The sequence below is a fragment of the Arachis hypogaea genome, chromosome 11, assembly GCF_003086295.3.
Source record: "Arachis hypogaea cultivar Tifrunner chromosome 11, arahy.Tifrunner.gnm2.J5K5, whole genome shotgun sequence".
NCBI classification, from domain to species: Eukaryota; Viridiplantae; Streptophyta; class Magnoliopsida; order Fabales; family Fabaceae; genus Arachis; species Arachis hypogaea.
Window position 1 is genome coordinate 64,623,959 of NC_092046.1, and position 25,809 is coordinate 64,649,767.

At 34.2% G+C, this 25,809-nt stretch overlaps 1 protein-coding gene and 1 non-coding gene across 16 annotated transcripts; both read right to left on the reverse strand.

Moving 5' to 3' along the window:
• Window positions 1–7,073: 7,073 nt before the first annotated feature.
• LOC112722182 (uncharacterized) lies at window positions 7,074–11,597 on the reverse strand. Of its 15 annotated transcripts, none has more exons than XR_003162492.3 (10): window positions 11,202–11,558; window positions 9,573–9,605; window positions 9,352–9,486; window positions 8,985–9,220; window positions 8,783–8,825; window positions 8,580–8,680; window positions 8,372–8,436; window positions 8,189–8,295; window positions 7,440–7,511; window positions 7,074–7,353 (listed from the first exon to the last, which is right to left on the reverse strand). XR_003162492.3 is itself a non-coding variant. In XM_072206958.1 (9 exons), exons 3-7 carry the CDS (start codon window positions 9,377–9,379, stop codon window positions 8,253–8,255), a joined length of 252 nt encoding a protein of 83 aa, XP_072063059.1. In that variant the 5' UTR covers window positions 9,380–9,486; window positions 9,573–9,605; window positions 11,202–11,597; the 3' UTR covers window positions 7,074–7,353; window positions 7,440–7,511; window positions 8,189–8,252. The 15 variants fall into 15 exon arrangements, 8 of the variants coding, with proteins under 8 accessions (XP_072063059.1, XP_025628934.1, XP_025628935.1 ...); XR_011867588.1 differs by lacking the exon at window positions 9,573–9,605 and adding an exon at window positions 10,537–10,661; XR_011867589.1 differs by lacking the exon at window positions 9,573–9,605 and having other exon boundaries at window positions 8,189–8,267; window positions 11,202–11,596.
• A 10,630-nt stretch (window positions 11,598–22,227) lies between these two features.
• Window positions 22,228–22,335, reverse strand: LOC112724592 (small nucleolar RNA R71). The gene has a single exon (XR_003163747.1). It is a non-coding gene; the product is annotated as a small nucleolar RNA R71 (small nucleolar RNA).
• Between the last annotated feature and the right edge of the window lie 3,474 nt (window positions 22,336–25,809).

The window sequence follows — 25,809 nt, forward strand, 5'->3', positions numbered from 1 at the left end:
ACTTCTTTTATATGATATTGTATTGTATATGTTCTTGCTACATGATGGCTTTTTATAGACAAATTGAGTTATCATATTTGAAATTAAATTAGTTTGGTATGATGCACAAGGCATCTCCAAACTTGACATCTACACCACATATAATATAACAATATTATAACATTATTGTGTTAATTATTTAATTAAATTTATGTATTTTAATGAATTTTTAAATAATAAATTTAAAAACAGTTCTTTTTTAATGTGAAAACACATAATTAGATGTTAGTGTAAAACTTTTTTTACAATGACAAAGGAGCTTTCACCATAATTTTGCCAAAAACATAGTGCAAATCTTCGGTGGTCATAAAATATACAATATGTATAGGGAAGATTGAAGAGAGGTAGATTATAGCTAGTCAGATTGTGCCAAATATGTTAATTTCATCCAATGGCTTTGCACTTAATGTGATGAGAATGTAATTTCAATGTAGTATTTTTGGGTTTCCACACCTAGCTATTTTACTAGCTCTTGGTTTGTGTAGAATAGGAGGTGTGATAAGTATCATCTTAAATTTTTGAAAGGTCTCTTCACATCTTTCAATCCAGTCAAACTATTTTGTTTCCCTGGCTGGAATTTTGAGAGTGTTGCCAGCCGACCTGTTAATTGTTGAACTTCTTTGATTGTCTTGGGACTTTGCATCTCTAGCACTGCTTAGCACTTGTCTGAATTCGTTTCAATGCCTCTAGAAGTGAGCATAAAGCCTAGAAATTTTCCCTCTGGACACCAAATGCACTTTTTTCTAAATTAAATCACATGTTGAAGTGGCACAGCTAGGTAAATGTTTAGCGAGGTCCTCACAATGACGAACTTCGATCAAGGTTTTGGTTACTATGTCATTGATGTATACTTTTATGTTTCGGCCGATCTTGTTCTAAAAGATCTTATCTAAGAGGCGTTGATATATCACACCTGCATTCTTAAGAAGAAATGACATTATCTTATAACAAAAGTTACCATTTCGGTGATGAATATTATTTTATCCTAGTCATTGTGGTGCATTAATATTTGATTATAGCCTAAGTAGACATCCATAAAGCTTAAAGTAGTAAAACCTGAGGTACTATTGCCCAACTTATCAATGCATAATAGCGGGTATGTATCTTTGGAGCAAACTTTGTTCAAGTCAGTGAAATTAATACACGTGTGCCACTACTTTGAATTCTTCTTAACCATGATCACATTGGCAAACCAGGTGGTGAATCTGATTTCTCGTATAAAGCCTCCATTAAGAAACTTATGGGTCTCTTGTAGAGCTGCTACCTTCTTTTTTGTGCCTAGATTCCTCTTCTTTTAGCTATTGGTTGGATGAATGGATTAATGGCTAACCTAAGGAAGATTATGTTCAGGTCGATACCAGGCATATTTGTTGGCATCCATGCGAAGAGGTTGACATTTGTGCGAAGTAGCGTGATCAATTGTCCCTTTTGACCTGCATCCAAAGCATTACAAATATATGTGAATTTATTGTTATCAGCACACATATTTACCTTTTCCAAACTTTCTATCGGGGTTGGAAGGGATTGAAGCCAAGGTGAGGTTGCTTTTAGACTTGCCAATGTTGTAATGTTGTCTTGCTTCTCGTTGATTGGTGTGCATAGTGGCCGTAACATTGTCCTACATAGGAAACATGACACTAAGGTGAATAGTGAATACTATGCCACCAAATGAATTAAGAGAAGGTCTAATTGGGGTGATGTTGTACGGACTGTGATTGTCGATGACCAGGAACTAAGTGTCGGCTGCCATAATATGTGGGTGCTCTCCTAATGTAGTTCTTAGCCAAGCGTATCCTATGATTGGTACTCGTTCTCTAGAAAAGGCTACTAGTTCCTTTGTTGATAGTTGTAATGCTTTATCATGCATCTTTATCTTCTGATAGGTGAAGTAGAAAAGAACGTCGGCACTAAGAGGTGAATATGGATCAGATAATATCTGCATATTTGTGGTATTTATCTATATTCGATCTGCAAATTGTGAATATTATCCGATCCTCACTTTAGTGGGATCAAATCGTGGATATCACCCTTATATCTGCTAATTTGATCCGCATATTTGCACACAAAATAAATAAATATATAATTAGCTTTATGAGTCTTTTAGAAACCGTAAATCCCATTTCTCATTAGCATTGCGCATCTGAGTCTCCCTCCATCTCTCTTCTCACTTCTCAGACCTCATTACTGATTAACCACCGTCGTCCATCATCTGCGCTACCACGCCAAAGATGAAGCGCTATCCACTGGTTCTCATCCTCTTTTCTTCCTCACCGTTCATCTTCTCTTTCTCACCGACCTCCATCTCCTCTGTGCCACTACACCGGGGATCTCATTCTTCTTGCCTAGTCAATTTTTGATTTGGTTCTCTCATTTGTCTGCTTCAGCTTTTCTGTTGTTCTTCTTCCCTTCTGGTGTTCCCTTCCTATCCATTCTCATATGTGTTCCTCGCCGATTCCTTGCACTTCTCTGTTCTTGTCCTCTGTTCTGCTTGCCTTCGATTTGGTTGCCTAGCTCATCAAATATGGTTGCCTTTGATCTGCTTCTGTTATTCACTTTTCGTCTTTGTTTTTTACGTTGTTCTCCTGTGTACTTCACTGTATTCCTTCTGTCTGATGTGTTGATTTTTTTTTGTTCTTAATTTTTGGAATGTAGTGTTGTGGTGGCTATAATTGATTTATTTTGATGTAAATATTGATGTTTAGTTTTAATTTAAGGTTCTAATATTATTTTCTTTAATTTTGTTAATTCTTTTTTATTTTGAATATTTTCTTGAATTTTCGAAACATTTTTTATTTTCTTTATTATTTTCAAATTTTTGGAATATTTTTTGTTTCTTATTTTTTCAATCAGATATATCTGATATCCGATCCAATTTTATCTGTAAAGTTACGATTCGATTAAAATTTTGTGCCATATAAGATCCGTGTGTAGCCCAATCGGCACTACTACCAGGGTCAAGAAGTACTTTAACTAAGAAATCTCTAGTGATGACAGATATAATGACAGGGTCATCCAGGTTTTTGTGTGGTGATTTGAAATCGAATACTCCAAAAATGATTGAACACGTATCGATCTGAGTGCCTTGTTGGGTTAAACTGTCCTCCACTGCGAGCATTGTCCTGTATGAACACTTCCTAGGCGAGTTTGTGCAACCTCCTCAAACAAAATTGCCTGAAATACAATTAATTTTACCTCTCACCTGCATTGGCACACTGGTTTCTTTTCCTCTATCCTTGCTTGTTTTAGGTGTGCATGTCCCCCGAGCTGTGGAATAATTAGGTGTTTGATGTGTTTGATCTATTATATAGTTATTGAGGAGGCCCTACCAAACTAGTTTTTCTAGTAGGACTTTAGCTACCACACAGGCGTCGATAGTGTGGCCACATTTCTAATGAAATGAATAATATTTTAATTTATCGGCATGCTTTTGATCATGGTAAGTGCCAACTTTTGTCGGAGGTTTGATCATATATTCTATTTTATTATTGAATCAAGTGTAAGAGTCAAAATGGGGTGTCAACTTAAATGGCTTTTTGTCACCTCGATTTGGTTTATGTCTACCATGTCTATCCTTGTCTTGGTCTGGGGTTGCTTTTCTAGTTTTTGAGCTTCGCATAGTTCTTTGATTTCCATCTATCTTATTGCCTTCTCTTTGAATTCAACCAAGGTCTTTGGCTTGGCCACAACTATAGCTTCCTGAAACTTTCCATGTCGGAAGCCACTCTTCAGCGCATGTAAATGTATGTCTAGGTTGAGGTTGGAACCTCCATGGCTATTTTAGTGAACATGGTCATATAATCTTTGAGACTTTCATGTTGATCTTGTTTGATTGTACCGAGGTAGTTAGAGTCATGTACTTAGATATTTGATTCCACGAAGTTGTTGACAAATAGGTCGGCAAACTCATCAAAGCTCGAGATAGACCTTGTAGACAAAGAGGAAAACCAAATCAAAGCAGCACCTTCTAGAAAAGTATGAAATAAATGACAAAGTATTAGGTCAGAGACACCGTTCAACAACATCATGGATTGGAACTTTGTGTCATATATATTAAGGTTACCAAGGCCGTCGTAAGGTTTTAATGTCATTGATAAGGTAAATTTTTTCGACACTTGAAAGTTCATAATTTCTTGTGATAAGGGGTTTGCCTGTTTCGTTACTTTCTACACCTCTACCAGTTATTGGTTTCCAAAGTATGGTCATCGCAGTTGTTACCATTGTTGGCGTTCTTCCTGTCTTCCTCTTCGTCTATGCTATTTTGTTGCAGGTGGTTCAACATCTTGGTCACCCTTTGGACCTCTACTTGTAGTGCCACGTTCAGAGCCAATAACTCAACCTAAGTCAGAAGAGGAGGGGGAGGATTTTGTTCATCTACCATTGTTAGAATCTTGCAAAAAAGAGAAAAGGAAAATGCATATACAAATGATGGAGTTATATTAAATTCATCCCAACGATGGGCACTAAATATTTCTATATGCAAGATATAGCCGAGGTATAGCTCGATCGTGAATAGTGAGAAGTCTCCTTTTACTATTTCTGGATCGGATGAGGTATATTTCGGATATTTAAGATCACCGAGTGGTGTAGGTACCTGTAAAAGTATTCCAACGCACAAGTCAGAAAATATTTCAAGAAAGTGATAAGTGAATACGAGTTTTTTATGAGTTTTAGATGACATCTTTACCTTGTACCTTGTTGTATTATATAAAAATTAAATTATACCTGAGCAATTTAACTGTTGCTAGCTTATCTTCAGTTTTTGAGATATTTGGCTAATCATGTTTTTCAGTAGTTGGCTAGTTGCTACAAAGTAGGGTTTTTATTTGTTGACAAAGTCTTAGGGCTAACTTGTGTAGCGTAAATTGCCTTTTGTGTGCCGAGCTATATTTAGATGTTCTGGTTATAGGGCCAGATCAGAACTAATAATATTAGAGATAATTTTAACCAATATTATATTAGGTTATTAAGTAAGTTTAGTATGAAACCCACTAAAAATAAACGTTTTGATGAATTTGATTTTGAATAATTTTTTAATTAAATTTTGAATGTTTTTATTTTTAAAAAATGTTGATTTTTTTTATTAAATATTGATTATATTATTAACTATGAAATATTGTCTTTTAAAACATACAGATCTGCTACACATCCAAGTCTAACCAAGTAGACCCAACACCAACAAAAACCACTCTTATTAAAAGAGCGTGTACACGCGCTCGAAATCTCCCAAACAAACGTTACTCTTCACACTTTAATATGAAAAACCGTTCTTCTTCTTCTTTCAAATTTGACACGCAAGTTCTTGGTTGTGTCTTTTTCTTCTTCTTTTTCTTTTTTGTTATCTTTCTCATTCGTTATCGTCATCACCAATAACAACAATATTTTACTAACATTTTTATTGGTTTTGATTTTTTCTAGTGCCATTATTAAATAATTTCATTTCATTTGGATCCAGAAATAAATTTGATGTATTTTTATTGATGATTAAGTCTTTTTGACTGCTTGTTCAAAAATGAACTAATTTCGGTTTATTATTTGTGAATTAATTGAGGTTCACTTGATGTTGCTGATAAGTATTAACCAAATTTTTTATTCCTTAAGAGATTTTAGTTTATTTCTTATTTTATTGAGATTCATTTGGATTTAGAAATGAATTCGATATATTTTTGTTTATGATTGAGTCTTTTTGACTGTTTATTCAAATCTGAACTAATTTCGGTTCATTTGTGTGTTAATTGAGGTACCAAATTTTTTATTTTTTAAGTAATTTTGGTTCATTTCTTAGTTTAATTGATGTTCATTTGGATCCAGAAATGAATTTGATATCTTTTGTTGATGATTAAGTCTTTTTGACTGCTTGTTCAAAAATGAACTAATTTTGATTTATTTGTGAATTAATTGAGGTTCACTTAATGTTGCTGATAAGTATTGACCAAATTTTTTATTCCTTAAGTAATTTTGGTTTCTTATTTTATTGAGATTCATTTGGATCTAGAAATGAAAATGATGTATTTTTATTTATGATTGAGTCTTTTTGAATGCTTATTCAAATCTGAACTAATTTCGATTCATTTGTGTGTTAATTGAGGTTCACTTGATGCTGCTGATAAGTATTGACCAAATTTTTTATTCCTTAAGTAATTTTAGTTCATTTCTTAGTTTAATTGATGTTTATTTGGATCCACAAATAAATTCGATGTGTTTTTGTTGATGATTGAGTCTTTTTGACTGTTTGTTCAAATTTGAACTAATTTCGGTTTATTTGTGTGTTAATTGAAGTTCACTCGATGCTACTGATAAGTATTGACCAAATTTTTTAACAAAGAAGAATGAAAATATTCATTATCACTTTTTTCAATTGCATTAGATTCTATTTCATTCAATTATCTTAAAAATTATCCCAATCTTTAAGACAAATTATTCATCAATAACACACCTAAAATGGTGATTGGTGAGTGCATCAAATTTACATTCACATTCGCACCATTCTTGAATATTTGATAATGCAATGGGCCATGCGTACAACCTCACTATTACCACGTCACTACAAGAAAAGTCACTTTTAGCGGCCTTATTTTGCTTTTAGAGGCAATAAAAATAGCCGCTAATACATTTACCGGCAATTAGATATTAGCCGTCTTATACTTTGTCGCTAAAAGGTTTTAGTGGCAATTATAACTTTTGCCGGTAAAGATTTTTTTAATGGCCGCAAAAAGTATATAACTTTTAACGGCCATTTTTTTAGCAATTTATATGGCCACCAAAAGTAATTCTAAGATTGCAATGTAATTCACTTTTACCGGCCATTACTATTTCCGCCAAAACCCATTTTACCGGTAATTTATATGGCTACTAAAAATAATTCTAAAATAGTAATATTCACTTTTACTTGCCATTACTATTTCTGATAAAATTTTAAGATTATTTTAATTATATTCACTCTTTTAGAAATAGCAACCTATCATTTTTCTAAAATTTTAAATTATTTTTATCAACAATTATTATTATTGTACAAAATATAAATATACTAAAATTAGTTACTACAAAATAAAATATTTTATTAAATTTAATTAAATATTTATACACAAAATTCTCTTAAAAAGTAATAAAGTATAATACAAATTTAAACAACACAAATACTATAAGTCGATGTTATATCAATGATTAGCACATAATTAATGATCAAAAGTAAACAAATAGAGCCTAGCACAGATGCAATACAATAATACAGCAGAGAGAATGAAGCAAAGTTCCCAATTTTTAATTAACCAAGATCCAGCACTAACGTCATCTTGGGCATGGGTTCAGAGAACAAATCTGTCAAGTCATAATGGGAACAAGATTTAGTTATGTAAACAGTTGGATGGTAGCTAAGAATTTTCACAGTTAAAACTGGTACCAACCTGTTTATTGATACAAATTTAGCCAAGGCTCGTGATATGACATACATCTCTCCTGATGCACGATGAAAATATCTGTTGAACAGTTGATAAATCATCAAGTTAAGTGGAGAAAATAGAAGGCATGAGGAAAAACATTTGTGAAATACCGTACAAATGCATCAAGAGTTGTGCAGTAAATATAAGTTAAATATGTGACTATCTCGCCTATTCTTGCTGATTTTGAGCCTCAATTAAGCACATGATGCAATTGAAATATTCAACTTAGGATTTTGGCACTCATGCTACAAAATTTTCTTCTCCAATAAAGTTTATTTGGAGAATCAAAAGAAAGTAGTAGTAATAATGCAGGATTTACATATGAGATCAACAAAACCAGGCATTGAATGTCATACAAAAACCTTAATCTTAGCAAAAATTCACCTGATGCTATTGAAACCTCATCAATATCAAGTCAAAAATAACCAATTGATACAAGTTTGCATTGGAGAAAAAAAAATTCCCAGGCCCCAGTGTGATAACTTACTTATCTATATCTATCATCTTCATTGGTCATAATTAGCTCTCTAAAAATGAAAGAAGGACTTTATATTCTCATTTAGAAAGAATAAAGGGATAGAAATCTCTTAATCATCTATCATTAAACTTTTAATGTAAGATTTGCAAAATAGAAAAGCAGGATGATTATGATAAATTAAAGATTCAAAATGTAAAGATTCAAAGATAAACAATAACACAAGGTAAAAGTAAACCTGAATTGGCGTTGGTTTAGCATACCCCAAGGCCTCACAAGCCTTGAGCAAAGGCCGTGACAAATTAAGCTACAAGAACCTGAATTTAGAATTTGTTAAAGCAAAACCTGCAAGTGAAATGGTGGATATGAAGTCGAGCTTTGTTTAATTTGAAAAATTGTATCCAACCAAAAGTAACATTACCTTGCAAAGGGTCTGTATAAGAAGCTTCTCATCAAAAGACCAGCTGGTTGTGCGCTTCAGAGGAGCTGAAGAGGAAATTGAAAGATATAAGAAATCATAAAAGAGAACCAATAGTTTTTTACATCTCAATGAGATACTTAGCAACAAGTAAGTCAAAGTCAAATAAACTAATAACTATCAATGTTTTTAGATGTTTTCTTGAGGCAACCTGAATTTGTAGAATTGCTTTGCAAGGCAATGCTACTAATATTTGCGGAGGCAGACACATTTTGACGAATCTTAGGAGGATTACATGATCCTTCAGCCCCCCTGAGAGCAGAAAGATTTAGTCATAATGATATAATTAAACTAATTTTGGAAGTAAATTATTTTTCTTTTCGTCAACAGTAGATAAAAATCAAGTCTTTTTACATTGATCGGAGGTCCATTCCACTGCTTTGCCTCTGTATTTTTCCTGCAACGGAAAAGCTCTTGATCAGTTATATGGCTTTCAATCGGCAATTAACAAAATGTTGCACAAACATATACAATGCAATAAAAATTACTATAATAAATTACATCCAATGCATTTATCCGTTAAGTCCCTAGAACACAGAAGTACACTTGTTATTACCTGGTAATAGAATTTCAATTCCTCTTGACTGCTAATAATTTCTATGTCAGGATTTTTGCCAGATCCATTTTCAAAATAAAAAAAACAATGATTGTCCTAGAAAGTCTTCCAATAGTGGACCTTGCATGTGCTCCATAGCTAAAGATGAAATATGTGGAAGAGCTGAGAGCCGCAAAAGGGTTCACCTATGCTATGATCCTATGCTAAATCACATTTCATGCTTGACTTGTTTCAATCTATAATGAAAAGTTCACCTATTAGCAAAATCTTGGAAGAAATCGATTTTCGGTTGAAGCAATTAGCCAAAAGTGTAAGATTATCTTATGAATGCATGGATGGCTCTATACAAACAAATACTAAACCATACCTAGATTCCATCCAAGTACTTTAGTCATTCCAACAAATGATAAAAGAAACGGAGGACTAGCCCTTGATGTTTGAATTGCGAGTTCTCGATGACCGATGTGCAGAGCATCAAACTTTTCCAATACTACAATTCCACCTGGCAATGACTAATATTGAGTCAACAATACTACAATAGTATAGAACATTTGTTCCACTTCTCGGGCTAAAGCTCTATTTTTTTACCTTGTTAATCTTCACTATTAAGATGCAAATAGCCTAAAGAATTAAAAGAATACACCAAATCAATAAATTAATCAAATTTAAAGAAACAGGAGTCCAATGCTAACAATGGTCACAAGGTTAATGACAGAGCCAGTTCAGACATATCATCAATCACTTTGTCTTCTGAAAAAGCAAGTTACTTTGCTCAAACCCAAAATAGAACAAATATCAGAGAAAACAAATTACCTACAATATAACTAGGATGCAATTGGAAAAAAAAAAAAAGAAGAGATTGGGGTTTTAAAAGTAGCATAAGGTGAAATGAAAGAGACTAATAACTTGTCACTGAAGATACTCCATCAGAGATAATTTAACGTTCGTCTTCTTGTTGGCTTCAAAGAAAAAAAAGGGTATCATATAAATTGATTATTAACCAAAGCACGGTTACAAATAATGCACTTAAAAACTTAAAATTTTGCTATAAATCAAACGGAACAAACAACAAAATTGTTTATCTCAATACAAACTACGACCTAATATGATCTTCTATTTTGTATCAAGCCATTACAATAAAATATTCTATCAATTCTGTACTTAATTTTCGGATGGCACTAACTTCATGAACATTTTGCAGGATAAAGTAAGCACAGAAAAAATAAACAACCAAATAAAATTTCATCAAATCTAAAACTATTTCATTAAATCAAAAAAACTTTTGGTAGGTGATCTCATATACTAATAACCAAAACTAATGGCACCAACAACCTTAAATTTTGCATTTAAAGCTAATGAAACATCAGAGACAAACATCACGCATGAATATGTAACTTCATTAATCCAAACATAGTTTAAGTAAAAGTGAAAACACAAACACACATGACACATGCTAAAAACCTCACTTTTTCATAATCATATAAAATAATACCCTATCTATTACTATCTTAGCATCTATTTTCTTATCTGATTTCAGAGTCAAGATAGTTACCCAACAACTCCAGAAATGCAACTCGAGTAAAGTCTTCAACATATATATACATACATAGTAATTTTTCATCCTATTTCAAAAAGCTACTGAATCTTTAAGCTTCTTCTAAGTTGAACCACCTTGAGCTGGGAAAAAAAAGAAAAAGAAAAATGTTATTCCTTCCTTTTTCTCTTTCTCTTTTTTTCTTTCTTTGTTGATCAAAGTCAAACAGAATTATGGAAAGTCCCCTGAGTCAAGGTACTCCTCTTCATCCAACAATTTTATGCTAGCTAAAATGCATGTAAATTACATGTTTACCTATTTCTTTTAAAAGCTGATTTTTTTCTTTATTTTTCATTTTTATTTTTAATTTCTCCCTCACCTCAAAATCTTCCTTAGTTGTCATTCCACTCAAACTAAGATTCAAAAATATAACAAACAAAAACATTCGGTGGAGCAATAGTAATAAACATGTGTGAGAAAAGAGAATAGTGCCAGCAGTGATATGGTAAGCTCAAACAGCAACTAGAAGAAAAAGAAGAAATCGGCAAGAATGGAGTAGTAAAAGGAGCTGCCACTGGAGAAAAAGAGAACAAATAAAAATATAAAAAATCAAAATAATTAGAAAGATTCACGTTATTATAACCTAATTTCTTAACAAATTTGACTGCTCACTAAGCTTCAACCTGAAAACGACGAACAATTGCGACGTGAAGCTATGATCTCCACCGCTTTCGGAGTAGTTAGAGAAGGTGTAGTTGTTTTCAGAATCCACAGCTACAAGTTGTCAGCAATTACACTCAGAAGGATGATGCAGCAACAGAGGGCCCGGAACTAGAGGACGTTGGCGATGGTGGATCTGAGACAATGTTGCAGATCTAAGGTGGAAAACAGACAAAACAGAAATCGAGATGCGGTTTGAATGTGTGGAAAAGAGTAATCAGCGGCGGTAATCGGTGATGGAAGGAAGAGAGTTCAACGGAAGAGAATGAGAGTATGTTTTGTGGCTTTACCCAGGGCATGAACTTTTTACCCAGGAACATGAACATAACGCTTTTTTTTTTCTCTTTTTCAATCAATTTAATTTAGAAACACCTTTTACCGGCAATTATAATAATGGTTGTTATTAATTTTGAAAAAATTAAAAATAAAAGTAAAAAGATAATAATTTAGTGGCAATAATAATAACATTATAACATATATTAATAATAACAAATGTATAATGGTCACAAAAACTTATGTTAAATAAGAAAAATAGTAGCCATTGTATTATGGCCGCTAAAAATTTATCGCTAAAAATAATTTTTATTAGAGTGCGTCCTACCAATCATTCCACTTTTGATTCTTCTAATCTTCCTTAATTGCAGCTTAAAATATGGTTTATTTATTCATCTTATAATTAAATACAATCAACTTTGACATATGACTTATGACATATCATGTGTAATTGATAAGGATCATGAAAGTTAAAAGACCGTTTGAATCTCTAGTACAAAAAAGAACTGCACATTCTTTAAGTTAATCGTAGCCAAACATATTTCATATTAACAAATGAACTAAAATATTATTATAATAATATTATTGTATAATAATAAATGAACTGAAAATTGTGCATTCTATAAACTCAGAAATTCCTTCGTTTTATCCAAATTCTAATTTATAAATAATACTGATTTTAATAAAGAAGGATGAAATTATTTATTATTACTTTATTCAATTGTATTCTATTCCATTGAATTCAAAATTGTTAAAAAATGAACCGTAATATTATCATAACAACACCATTGTGTAATAATAAATGAATCGAAAATCATGCATTCTATAAATTTAGTGACTTAATTATTCAATTTTATTCTATTCCACATGGTATATTATTCAATCTCCTTGCTATATATTGGACCATTTCTAGTGACTTAATTACTCCAATTTTACTTTCATTTTAATTAACTTAATTATCAAATCTATTACTCTCTTTTTTTTCCTTAATTTAATGAATTTATTTCTCTATCTTAGATTTATTACCCATATATGAAAAAAGGTTTTGTTATTGTTTCTCTTAAACATACGTTTAAATTAAAAAAAAAAATAATTTTATAATATAATATTTATTACCCATATATGAAAAAAGGTACCAAAAAATAAATCAAAACTTTCTCTTTCATATATATCAATATCTTTAACTAATTAATTAATCGCTCCTAAGCTTTCAATGTTTTCTTTCACATTGTGCTAGACTGCTAGCCACTTCTCTTCAACGGTAGTTAGTGATTTCAATATAAAGTAGAATTTCTTACTTTAATATGTCAAAGCACCAATGATTTTCCTTTCCTTTGTGAGACATCATTAATTAGCATAGGTAACATAATTAAGCAAGAAACATGAGTTTTGTTGCAATAAAATGTAGAATCCCACCAAAGATCAATAAAATATTCATGATTTGAAGCCACGCCGGCCCGCTACATATTGCCGTTGATATAATAAAAATAACGAAAATGTTTGGTAAAAAAAAAAAAATCAGCAAAAAATAATCATAATTTGTCTTATTTAGTATTCATTAATTGTTGTGACAATTAATAAATATTAAATAAAGCAAATTCTGTCTATTTTTTTTATCTCCCTAACATTACCCTAAAAATAAAAAAAGTTTTGCAAATGACAATGTTGACAAAATTACAATTAAACAATTGAAACCAATTCTAGACCCTCTAGGGCTACCTCTATATTAAAACCTAATTGAGCTTACGTGCCATGATTATATCATGTAAGGTCCAGCCTAGTAAACAAACGTGTCAATCTATGTCTTATTATTCTTTCAACTTAGACGAAACTTCACTCCCAATGGAGTTGCTATGAAAAAGTATGCATTATATATCTTTAGGGTTCACAGAATAATGTATCACAAACAAATACATGCACATGCTTTGTTGCATTGATTAATGATTATGTGTGTGCACATGTAATAACCCACTTTGGTCGATTTTAATTGTATCACAGAACAGATCAAAAGCATTTGATTGCAATGGATGGAAAATAAAATAGACAAATTAAAAGGGAGGGTTAATTATGTGATTCTGTTGAACCTTCTTTTTTGTTCTGAGCAAGAAAAGGCCATTTAGGAAAACAAGTGCGCTGACTTAAGTGCTGATCACATCCATCTCTCACATGAGCATGAATAATAATGCAAACACATACATTGTATGTTAAGAGAAAGCCTCTCTCTCACATGCATATATAGAAGACTTTTTTTCATATTCTTTATCGATTATATATGCCTAGGTTTTAATTTAAATTCACCCTTACTGAAAGAAGGACTTATTATTTTGGTAAAGAGAAATTTTTGGAACAACAATTTTTAATATTTTTAACCAATATAAATATTAAATTATTGTTTTATTCATTTATGTGTATAAATTTTAAAAAATATAAATATAAATTATATTAATTTATAAGTATAAAATATATTGATTTATGAATATAAAATTCTAATAAATAAAAATATAAATTACATATTTTTATATGTAAAATATCTATAAATATAAATATAAATTATTGTTAATTAAATATTGACTAAAAATAATAATATTTGCTAGTTATATAATATTGTTCTTTTGGTAAAAAAATCTTATATATGATAGTTGTTGGTATTTATGTAACTTAATTTTTTATAATTTATTTGAATTGTATTTTAGTATTAGGGGATACAGCTACATACTCCATACAAATATCATACCTTAGATGTGCATTAAAGTTATCAAACCACAAAAATGACTGTGATTAAACGGTAGGTGAGTTTTTTCACTCTAAATTTAAATTCGTGAAAAATAAGACGTTTAACGGGTTTAGCTCCATTAATTCACGAAATAAACGTGTTGGAACTTGGAACCTAAAAGATATGCAAGATGACCCGTTTAGCGATTTAATTTTTTCTTATTATTTCTTCTATTTCTTACTTTTTTTTTTACTATCCAATCTAAATATCTCAAGTTCTAATCAAAATATTTTAAATTTTAGTTTAATAATCTATTAAAAAGACAAAAAATGGCTATTTTAGTCGTCCAAGAATTTTTTTTTTGCCTTTTTAATTAAAAATTGTCTATTTAGACAAAAATAAAAAATAAACAAACTAACCTATTTAGTTTAACAAGTTTCTCTTAAATAAACAAAACTTTTATTCATACACTGGTCCATTATGAGAATTAGGCTAACATGATTAAAAATTTAGTCTACAGAATAAGAGTTCAGATCACATTTTGAGATCTATCTGACCTCTATATCTGACTTCATAAAGGTGAGTCCACGCGACACCAACTTGACTTGACTTATTCAAAAAAATAAATCTCAACCAACTTTTACAATCTCTCCTACTCATCTAAAAAGAATATCTCAGCAACTTTCTTAACAAAAGAGAATAACAAATCCACCATCAAAGGTGAAACTATTTCCAAAGGTAGTTATTGACTCTACGTCTACACTTATAAATACTCTGACACCTTCAGGTATTCTTCGAACTTCAATATACTAAAAACCTGCTTGAAATCCTTGACAACTTAAGTATCAGAGTTCTTTGCAAGTACCACCCTAACCTCCTCACGAGAAACTTGGACAGTAGCATCTCAACACCAGAAGATATCAGATGCTACTCTAAAAGGAGTCTGGACTTCACGTTTAGACTCAAATCCATTCATTTTAAGTAACTCTCGGAACATTAGTACTATTGTCGGGGAACTCATCAACCCTTGATAATAGTGGATGATCAATAAAATGGTTAGCCAACCGCTTGAAATGAATAGGATACAAAAATATTAAAATTAGTGGCACAATTATTTTAAAATAATCCAGTACCCGAAATGGTTGGCTTAAAGAAAAAATATTCTTCCTTTTTTAAACATCCAAAGGTTAGTGGCATGAATATCATTGGTACATTATAATCATTTCCTCAACAATATACGTGTTGGCTTTCCCATGCATCTAGTTCAAATAGCTTGATTATTAGTTCTTTTTTTGTTTAACAAGAATTCAAAGTTTTTATGAAGAACTAAATTCCACAGGAAAACAAGGCATTTTTTATAAACAAATATTAGAAGGTGCGTGATAAACCATAATTTTATGGTTTATTTTGAATTGAATTTGGTGAATTTTATCAACTTTTTTTATATTTATTTAATGAAATAGCATGGTTTTATGAATTTTTCTAAAATTGTGCTTAAGAGTGAAAACATGCGTTTTAGGCCCTAAAATTGTTAAATTTAATTCACTTCAATTCCATTTGATGTCTTAATGTGTTTGTTTAGTAATTTCAGGTTCATAAGGCAAGGATTGGGTAGAAGAAGCGAAAAGAAAAGCATGTAAAGTGAATTCATGAAGAAATGAGCATTTGGAGGATTCATGGCGACGCATACGCGTGACCGATGCATACGTGTGATAAGGTCACTTGCCAGGCGACGCGTATGCCTGACCGATGCGTACGCGTGATAAGAGGCACGTAACCAACTTAAAGGCAATATGCTGGGGGCAATTTCTGAGCCATCCAGACCCAAATCCAACTTATTTCTGATGTTATTGAACCCAAGGATTGGAGGGAGATGAACCAAGTAGTCATAGTTTAGTTTTCATCATGTTTTAGGATAGATTTCTAGAGAGAAAAGCTCTCTCTTCTCTCTAGAATTAGGTTAGATTTAGGTTAATTTCTCTTAAATCTAGGTTTTAATTGTTGTTTTGATTTAGTTTCCCTTACTATTTCTTATTCTAGCATCTTGTCTCTTTTGTCTTTATTTGTTATTTCTTGTATTTGTTTACTTTATTATTTATGCATTCTTGTTTCCTTCGCTTTCTATTAATGCAATTTATGTTTGATGTTATTATTATTTAATTGCTTTGTTATTGTTATTTTCTTTCTTTGGGTAGTTGTAGATTTTACATCTCTTGCTATTTCACTATGCTTTCCTTTTATTTCTTCCAAGTGTTTGATAAAATACTTGGTTGGATTTTAGAGTAGATTTTGTTTTTCTTGGCTTGAGTTGGTAACTTGGGTGACATTGAGTTGCTAATATTCAAGTGATTGATAATTGGTGTCCATTGACATTAGTCTTCACTAATTCAATTAGTGAGCAGCTAGGACTTATGGATTGGGATTGATGAAACTCATTTGATTTTCCTTCAATTGTTAGAGGATGACTAAATAGGATTGATCCTTGCAATTATCATATTATGGTTAGTAACAAGGATAATAATCCTTAACCATCAACCCTTGCCAAGACATTTTTACCATTTGAATTTCTTTGCCTTTATTAGTTAATTGTCATTTACTTTCTTGTTATTTACATTTCTTGTCTATCAACCCAAAATCCAAAAATATACAACCCATAACCAATAATATAAACACTTTCCTACAATTCCTTGAGAGATGACCCAAGGTTTAAATACTCTCGATTTTTATTGGGTTTGTACTAGTGACAAACAAATTAAACTTTGATGTGAGGATTAATTGTTGATTTGGATCTATACTTCGACAAAATTATTTTTGTGAGAATTCTAGACCGACATTTATCCTCCATCAATGCACTATTGACATACAATGATTTTTCTGCAACAAAGATGTGTGAATCAATTCCGAATTTTCCGATGGATCTGACCTTTCCATGGTGGCCGCAGAATCAAAGCTTCCACTCTCTCTTGCACCTGTTCTTCCACTATTCATGGTAAACTACTGCTTCTCACGCAATAGGATGCGTAACGACATAAAACTTGGTTTTCTTCTCAAGCTTGGAATTTGCTACTGTGCCGACGTTACAACTTTGGGAAGAATCATGATGGAGCTTTTGACCGCTGCTGACTCAAGGTCCTCCAAGTCATATCTACAGGGCTTCTAATGCTGACATCATCTTTTCTAATCATGGGTACTAATCTCTACTTACACATCAGGCGAGAAAATCAACTACAGATATCCACCATGGTAATAGAGCAATTGCATGTTCCAAATACATAAGCATTGTGAAAATAAATAAATAAATAAAATGTCCCATATTGGGTCTGTAACTGAAGGAAGAATGGAAAGCATTGTTGGTAAAAATAATGAAACATTTTTTCCCAACTTATGTTCACGCTAGAAAATGCAACATCATCCAATTTGAATGCAACCTAATTAGAGATACTCAGGGCACATCTTTCCTTAGTTATTCACAAATTGAATAAGCGTCAATCAATAAAAAATCAAGAAAATGAAGAAAAAATGGTCGTGCTATAGAATTTGATGCTATTTGTACTCCATTAAAGGTGGATTCCCTCCAAAAAACTAAAGAAAAAGAAATCACCGTCCCAAGATCATTGTAGAAAGCAAACCAAAATCAACTTGAAAGCCAATGCAACTAACAAAAAGAATGTTCAACTAGAAAGAAACTCAACTAAAACAAAAAATGCAATCGCACAACCAAACAAGTACAGTGAAATTGGGGACAACATAAATATAAGTCTTCCTTGCTACAATGACGCTGGACCATTGATGAGCGGATAATTTATACGCTTTTTGGCATTGTTTTTAGTATGTTTTTAGTAGGATCTAGTTACTTTTAGGGATGTTTTCATTAGTTTTTATGTTAAATTCACATTTCTGGACTTTACTATGAGTTTGTGTGTTTTTCTGTGATTTCAGGTATTTTCTGGCTGAAATTGAGGGACTTGAGCAGAAATCAGATTCAGAGGTTGAAGAAGGACTGCTGATGCTGTTGGATTCTGACCTCCCTGCACTCAAAGTAGATTTTCTGGAGCTACAAAACTCGAAATGGCGCGCTTCCAATTGCGTTGGAAAGTAGACATCCAGGGCTTTCCAGCAATATGTAATAGTCCATACTTTGGCCAAGAATTGATGACGTAAACTGGTGTTCAACGCCAGCCTTCTGCCCAAATCTGGCGTCCAGCGCCAGAAAAGGATCCAAAACCAGAGTTGAACGCCCAAACTGGCACAGAAACTGGCGTTCAACTCCACAAATGGCCTCTGCACGTGCAACACTCAGGCTCAGCCCAAACACACACCAAGTGGGCCCAGGAAGTGGATTTATGCATCAATTACTTACTCATGTAAACCCTAGTGACTATTTTATTATAAATAGGACCTCTTACTATTGTATTAGGCATCTTTTGATCATCTTAGGATCTTAGGATCATCTTTGAACGCATTGTTCTTAGATCAAGGGGGCTGGCCATCTCGGCCATGCCTGGACCTTTCACTTATGTATTTTCAACGGTAGAGTTTCTACACTCCATAGATTAAGGTGTGGAGCTCTGCTGTTCCTCAAAGATTAATGCAAAGTACTTCTGTTTTCTATTCAATTCATCTTATTTCGCTTCTAAGATATCCATTCGCACCCAAGAACGTGAGGAAGGTCATGATTATGTGTGACGCTCATCACCATTCTCCCCTATGAACACGTGCCTGACAAACACTTTCGTTCTACATGAAATAAGCTAGAATGAATATCTCTTAGATCTCCTAACCAGAATCTTTGTGGCGTAAGCTAGAATGATGGCGGCATTCAAGAGAATCCGGAAAGTCTAAACCTTGTCTGTGGTATTCCGAGTAGGATTCAATGATTGGATGACTGTGACGTGCTCCTAACTCGCGATTGCAGGGCGTTAGTGACAGACGCAAAAGGATAGTAAATCCTATTCCAGCATGATCGAGAACCGACAGATGAATAGCCGTGCCGTGACAGGGTGCGTGAGCATATTATTCACTGAGAGGATAAGATGAAGCCATTGACAAGGGTGATGCCTCCAGACGATTAGCCGTGCCGTGACAGGGCATTGGATCATTTTCCCGAGAGATGACCGAAAGTAGCCATTGACAGTGGTGATGTATCACATAAAGCCAGCCATGGAAAGGAGTAAGATTGACTGGATGAAGATAGCAGGAAAGCAGAGGTTCAGAGGAACGAAAAGCATCTCCATTCGCTTATCTGAAATTCTCACCAATGAATTACATAAGTATCTCTATCCCTATTCTATTATTTATTATTCGAAAACACCATTATCAATGTATATCTGCCTAACTGAGATTTGCAAGGTGACCATAGCTTGCTTCATACCAACAATCTCCGTGGGATTCGACCCTTACTCACGTAAGGTATTACTTGGACGACCCAGTGCACTTGCTGGTTAGTTGTATCGAAGTTGTGACAATTATGAATTAAGATCAGAGCACCAAGCTCTGGAGCCATTACCAGGATTTGTTCGAGCCTGGAGATCACAATTTCGTGCACCAAGTTTTTGGCGCCGTTGCCGGGGATTGTTCGAGTTTGGACAACTGACGGTTCATCTTGTTGCTCAGATTGGGTAACTTTCTTTTCGTTTTCATTTCAAAAATGTTACAAAAATATTTTCAAAAATTTTCTCATCTGTCTTCGAAAAAAATAAAAATTTTTTCAAAAATTTATTCAAAATTTTTAAGAATGAATTCTAGTGTTTCATGAAGCATGTGAAGCCTGGCTGGCTGTAAAGCCATGTCTAGATTCATTTGGACTGAGGCTTGCAATTTGTTATCAAGAGCAAATTAGTTGTTGCTCATCCACCTGCTGCTGATCCATGATCACCTGCTGAAGCTTGGCTGGCCATTGGCCATGTCTAGTGTTTTGGACCGGAGCTTCCATTGAAAGCTTGGCTGGCTAGTGAGCCATGTCTAATTCCTGGACTGAAGCTTTAGACTAAGAATGCAAGATTCCTGGAATTCATATTAAAAATTTTGGAATCCTTATTTTTTCTTTTTCATATAATTTTCGAAAAATCCAAAAAAAATTAGAAAATCATAAAAACAAAAATAATTTTCTGTTTCTTGTTTGAGTCTTGAGTCACATCATAAGTTTGGTGTCTTTTGCATATGCATCTTGCATTTTTCGAAAATTTCATGCATTCATGGTGTTCTTCATGATCTTCAAGTTGTTCTTGGTAAGTCTTCTTGTTTGATCTTGATGATTTTTTGTTTTGTGTCTTTTATTGTTTTTCATATGCATTCTTGAATTCTTAGTGTCTAAGCATTAAAGAATTCTAAGTTTGGTGTCTTGCATGTTTTCTTTGCATTAAAAATTTTTCAAAATTATGTTCTTGATGTTCATCTTGACATTCATAGTGTTCTTGGTGTTCATCTTGACATTCATATCATTCTTGCATGCATTCATTGTTTTGATCTAAAAATTTCATGCATTGCATCCTTTTAGTGTTTTTCTCTTGCATCATAAAAATTCAAAAATAAAAAAAATATCTTTCCCTTTTTCTCTCATCAAATTCGAAAATTGAGTTGACTTTTTCAAAAATTTTTAAAAAATCAATTTGTTTCTCATGAGTCAAATCAAATTTTCAATTTGAAAATCTTATCTTTTTCAAAACCTTTTTCAAAAATCAAATCTTTTTCAAAATTCTTAATTATTTTTGAAAATTCCAAAAATATTTTTCAAAAATCTTTTTCTTATTTTTATATCAAATTTTCGAAAATAACATAAACAATTAATGTTTTGATTCAAAATTTCAAGTTTGTTACTTGCTTGTTAAGAAAGATTCAAACTTTAAGTTCTAGAATCATATCTTGTGATTTCTTATGAATCAAGTCATTAATTGTGATTTTAAAAATCAAATCTTTTTCAAAACTAATTTTATCATATCTTTTCAAAAATATATTCTTATCTTATCTTTTTCAAAAATATCTTTTCAAAATATCTTTTCTAACTTCCTAACTTCTTATCTTTTCAAAATTGGTTTTCAAAATTTGTTTCAACTAACTAACTAACTTTTTGTTTGTTTCTTATCTTTTTCAAAACCACCTAACTAACTCTCTCTCTCTCACTTTCGAAAATATCTTCCCCCTTTTTCAAAAATTTCTTTTTAATTTATTAATTATTTTAATTTCTAAATCTTAATTTTCGAAAAAAATACTAACAAATCTTCAAAAACCAATTTTCAAAAAAATCACTAACTCCTTTTCAAAAATAATTTTCGAAAATTCCCTCCCTCTCTCTCATCCTATTATATTTATTCATTCATTAACTAACATCTCTTCCTCACATCATCACCAAATTCGAACCCCCTCTTCTATCTGTGTTCGAATTTCTTCTTCTTTTCTTCTACTAACAATAAGGATCCTCTTTACTGTGACATAGAGGATTCCTCTTCTTTTCTTTTTCTCTCCTCTTTCTTATGAGCAGGGACAGAGAAAAAGACATTCTTGTTGAAGCTGATCCAGAACCTGAAAGGACTCTGAAGAGAAAATTAAGAGAAGCTAAATTACAACAATCCAGAGACAACTTGATTGAAAATTTCGAACAAGTAAAGGAGATGGCAGCCGAACCCAACAACAATGCAAGGAGAATACTTGGTGACTTTACTGCACCAAATTCCAATTTACATGGAAGAAGCATCTCCATTCCTGCCATTGGAGCAAACAACTTTGAGCTGAAACCTCAATTAGTTTCTCTGATGCAGCAGAACTGCAAGTTTCATGGACTTCCATCCGAAGATCCTTTTCAGTTCTTAACTGAATTCTTGCAGATATGTGATACTGTTAAGACTAACGGAGTAGATCCTGAAGTCTACAGGCTCATGCTTTTCCCTTTTGCTGTAAGAGACAGAGCTAGATTATGGTTGGATTCCCAACCCAAAGACAGCCTGAACTCTTGGGATAAGCTGGTCACGGCTTTCTTAGCCAAGTACTTTCCTCCTCAAAAGCTGAGCAAGCTTAGAGCTGATGTTCAAACCTTCAGACAGAAAGAAGGTGAATCCCTCTATGAAGCTTGGGAAAGATACAAACAGTTGACCAAAAAGTGTCCTTCTGACATGCTTTCAGAATGGACCATCCTGGATATATTCTATGATGGTCTGTCTGAGTTATCAAAGATGTCACTGGACACTTCTGCAGGTGGATCCATTCACCTAAAGAAAACGCCTGCAGAAGCTCAAGAACTCATTGACATGGTTGCTAATAACCAGTTCATGTACACTTCTGAAAGGAATCCTGTGAGTAATGGGACGCCTATGAAGAAAGGAGTTCTTGAAGTTGATACTCTGAATGCCATATTGGCTCAGAATAAAATATTGACTCAGCAAGTCAATATGATCTCTCAGAGTCTGCATGGGATGCAAGCTGCATCCAACAGTACTCAAGAGGCATCTTCTGAAGAAGAAGCTTATGATCCAGAGAACCCTGCAATAGCAGAGGTAAATTACTTAGGTGAACCTTATGGAAACACCTATAACTCAACATGGAGAAATCATCCAAATTTCTCATGGAAGGATCAAAAGCCCCAACAAGGCTTTAATAATGGTGGAAGAAACAGGTTTAGCAATAGCAAGCCTTTTCCATCATCAACTCAGCAACAGACAGAGAACTCTGAACAAAATGCTTCTAATTTAGCAAATCTAGTCTCTGATCTATCCAAGGCCACTGTAAGTTTCATGAATGAAACAAGGTCTTCCATTAGAAATCTGGAAGCACAAGTGGGCCAGCTGAGTAAAAGGGTCACTGAAATCCCTCCTAGTACTCTCCCAAGCAATACAGAAGAGAACCCAAAAGGAGAGTGCAAGGCCATTGACATAAGCGCCATGGCCGAACCTGTGAGGAGAGGAGAGGACGTGAATCCCAAGGAGGAAGACCTCCTGGGACGTCCAGTGGTCAATAAGGAGCTTCCCTCTGAGGAACCAAAGGACTCTGAGGCTCATCTAGAGACCATAGAGATTCCATTGAACCTCCTTATGCCCTTCATGAGCTCTGATGAGTATTCCTCTTCTGAAGAGAATGAGGATGTTACTGAAGAGCAAACTGCCAAGTTTCTTGGTGCAATCAGGAAGCTGAATACCAAATTGTTTGGCATTGATGCTTGGGAAGTTGAACCTCCCTTGTTCATCAATGAACTAAGTGATCTGGATCAACTGACATTGCCTCAGAAGAGACAGGATCCTGGAAAGTTCATAATACCCTGTACCATAGGCACCATGATCTTTAAGGCTCTGTGTGACCTTGGTTCAGGAATAAACCTCATGCCCCTCTCTGTAATAGAGAAACTGGGAATCTATGGGGTGCAAGCTGCTAAAATCTCACTAGAGATGGCAGATAACTCAAGAAGACAGGCTTATGGACAAGTAGAAGATGTATTAATAAAGGTTGAGGGCCTTTACATACCTACTGATTTCATAGTCCTGGATACTGGAAAGGAAGAGGATGAATCCATCATCCTAGGAAGACCTTTCCTGGCCACAGCAAGAGCTGTGATTGATGTTGACAGAGGTGAAATAGTCCTTCAATGGAATGAGGACTCCCTTGTGTTTAAAATTCAAGGATCTCCCTCTGCAACCATGGAGAGGAAGCAGAAAAAGCTTCTCTCCAAGCAGAGTCAACCAGAGCCCCCACAGTCAAACTCTAAGTTTGGTGTTGGGAGGCCACAACCAAACTCTAAGTTTGGTGTTGAACTCCCATATCCAAACTCTAAGTTTGGTGTTGGAGAGTCTCAACAAAGCTCTGCACATCTGTGAGGCTCCATGAGAGCCCACTGTCAAGCTATTGACATTAAAGAAGCGCTTGTTGGGAGGCAACCCAATGTTAATTTATCTAACTCTATTATTTTTGTTTTTCATATTTTCTTAGGTTAATGATCATGTGGAGTCACAAAATAAATATAAAAATTGAAAACGGAATCAAAAATAGCAGAAGAAAAATCACACCCTGGAGGAGCATCTGTCTGGCGTTCAGCGCCAGAACAGAGCATGGTTCTGGCGCTGAACGCCCAAAATGGGCAGCTTCTGGGCGCTGAACGCCAGAACAGACATGGTTCTGGCGTTCAACGCCAGAAATGGCACACAGATGGGCGTTGAACGCCCAAAATGGCCACCAACCTGGCGCTGAACGCCCAGAGTTGGGTACAAAGGCATTTTTACATGCCTAATGGGTACAGGGATGTAAATCCTTGAACACCTCAGGATCTGTGGACCCCACAGGATCCACTCAGGATCTGTGGACCCCACAGGATCCACTCAGGATCTGTGGACCCCACAGGATCCCCACCTACCTCCACTCACCTCTTCTCACCACTCTCTTTCACACAACCCCATAAACACTCTTCCCCAAAAACCCCTCATCAATCACCTTAATCTCTCTTCCCCCACTAAACCTTCACCACTCACATCCATCCACTCTTCCCCATAAACCTACCTCATAAACTCCACCTACCTTCAAAATTCAAAACCAATTTCCCACCCAAACCCACCCATATGGCCGAACCAATACCCCACCTCCCTACCCTATATAAAGCCCTCCATTCTTCTTCAAATTCACACAACACACCCCTCTACACTCCTCTTGGCCGAAACCACAATTCCCTCTCCCTCTCCATATTTCTTCTTCTTCTTCTTCTATTCTTTTGTTTATTGCTCGAGGGCGAGCAATATTCTAAGTTTGGTGTGGTAAAAGCATAGCTTTTTTGTTTTTCCATTACCATTGATGGCATCTAAGACCGGAGAATCCTCTAGAAGAGGGAAAGGGAAGACAAAAGCTTCCACATCCGAGTCATGGGAGATGGAAAGGTTCATCTCCAAAGCCCATCAAGACCACTTCTATGATGTTGTGGCCAAGAAGAAGGTGATCCCTGAGGTCTCTTTTAAACTCAAAAGAAATGAGTATCCGGAGATCCGACATGAAATTCAAAGAAGAGGTTGGGAAGTTCTAACAAATCCCATCCAACAAGTCGGCATCCTAATGGTTCAAGAGTTCTATGCCAATGCATGGATCACCAAGAACCATGATCAAAGTAAGAACCCGGATCCAAAGAACTATGTTACAATGGTTCGGGGGAAATACTTAGATTTTAGTCCGGAGAATGTGAGGTTGGCGTTCAACTTGCCATACATGGAAGAGAACGCACGCCCCTACACAAGGAGAGTCAACTTTGATCAAAGGTTGGACCAAGTCCTTATGGACATATGTGTAGAAGGAGCTCAATGGAAGATTGACTCCAAAGGCAAGCCGGTTCAACTAAGAAGATTGGACCTCAAGCCTATAGCTAGAGGATGGTTGGAGTTTATTCAATGCTCAATCATTCCCACTAGCAACCGGTCTGAAGTTACTATAGACCGGGCCATCATGATCCATAGCATCATGATTGGAGAAGAGGTGGAAGTTCATGAGATTATACCTCAAGAACTCTACAAGGTGGCTGACAAGTCCTTCACTATGGCAAGGTTAGCCTTCCCTCACCTCATTTGCCACCTATGCAATTCAGCTGGGATTGACATAGAGGGAGATATCCTCATCAAAGAGGACAAGCC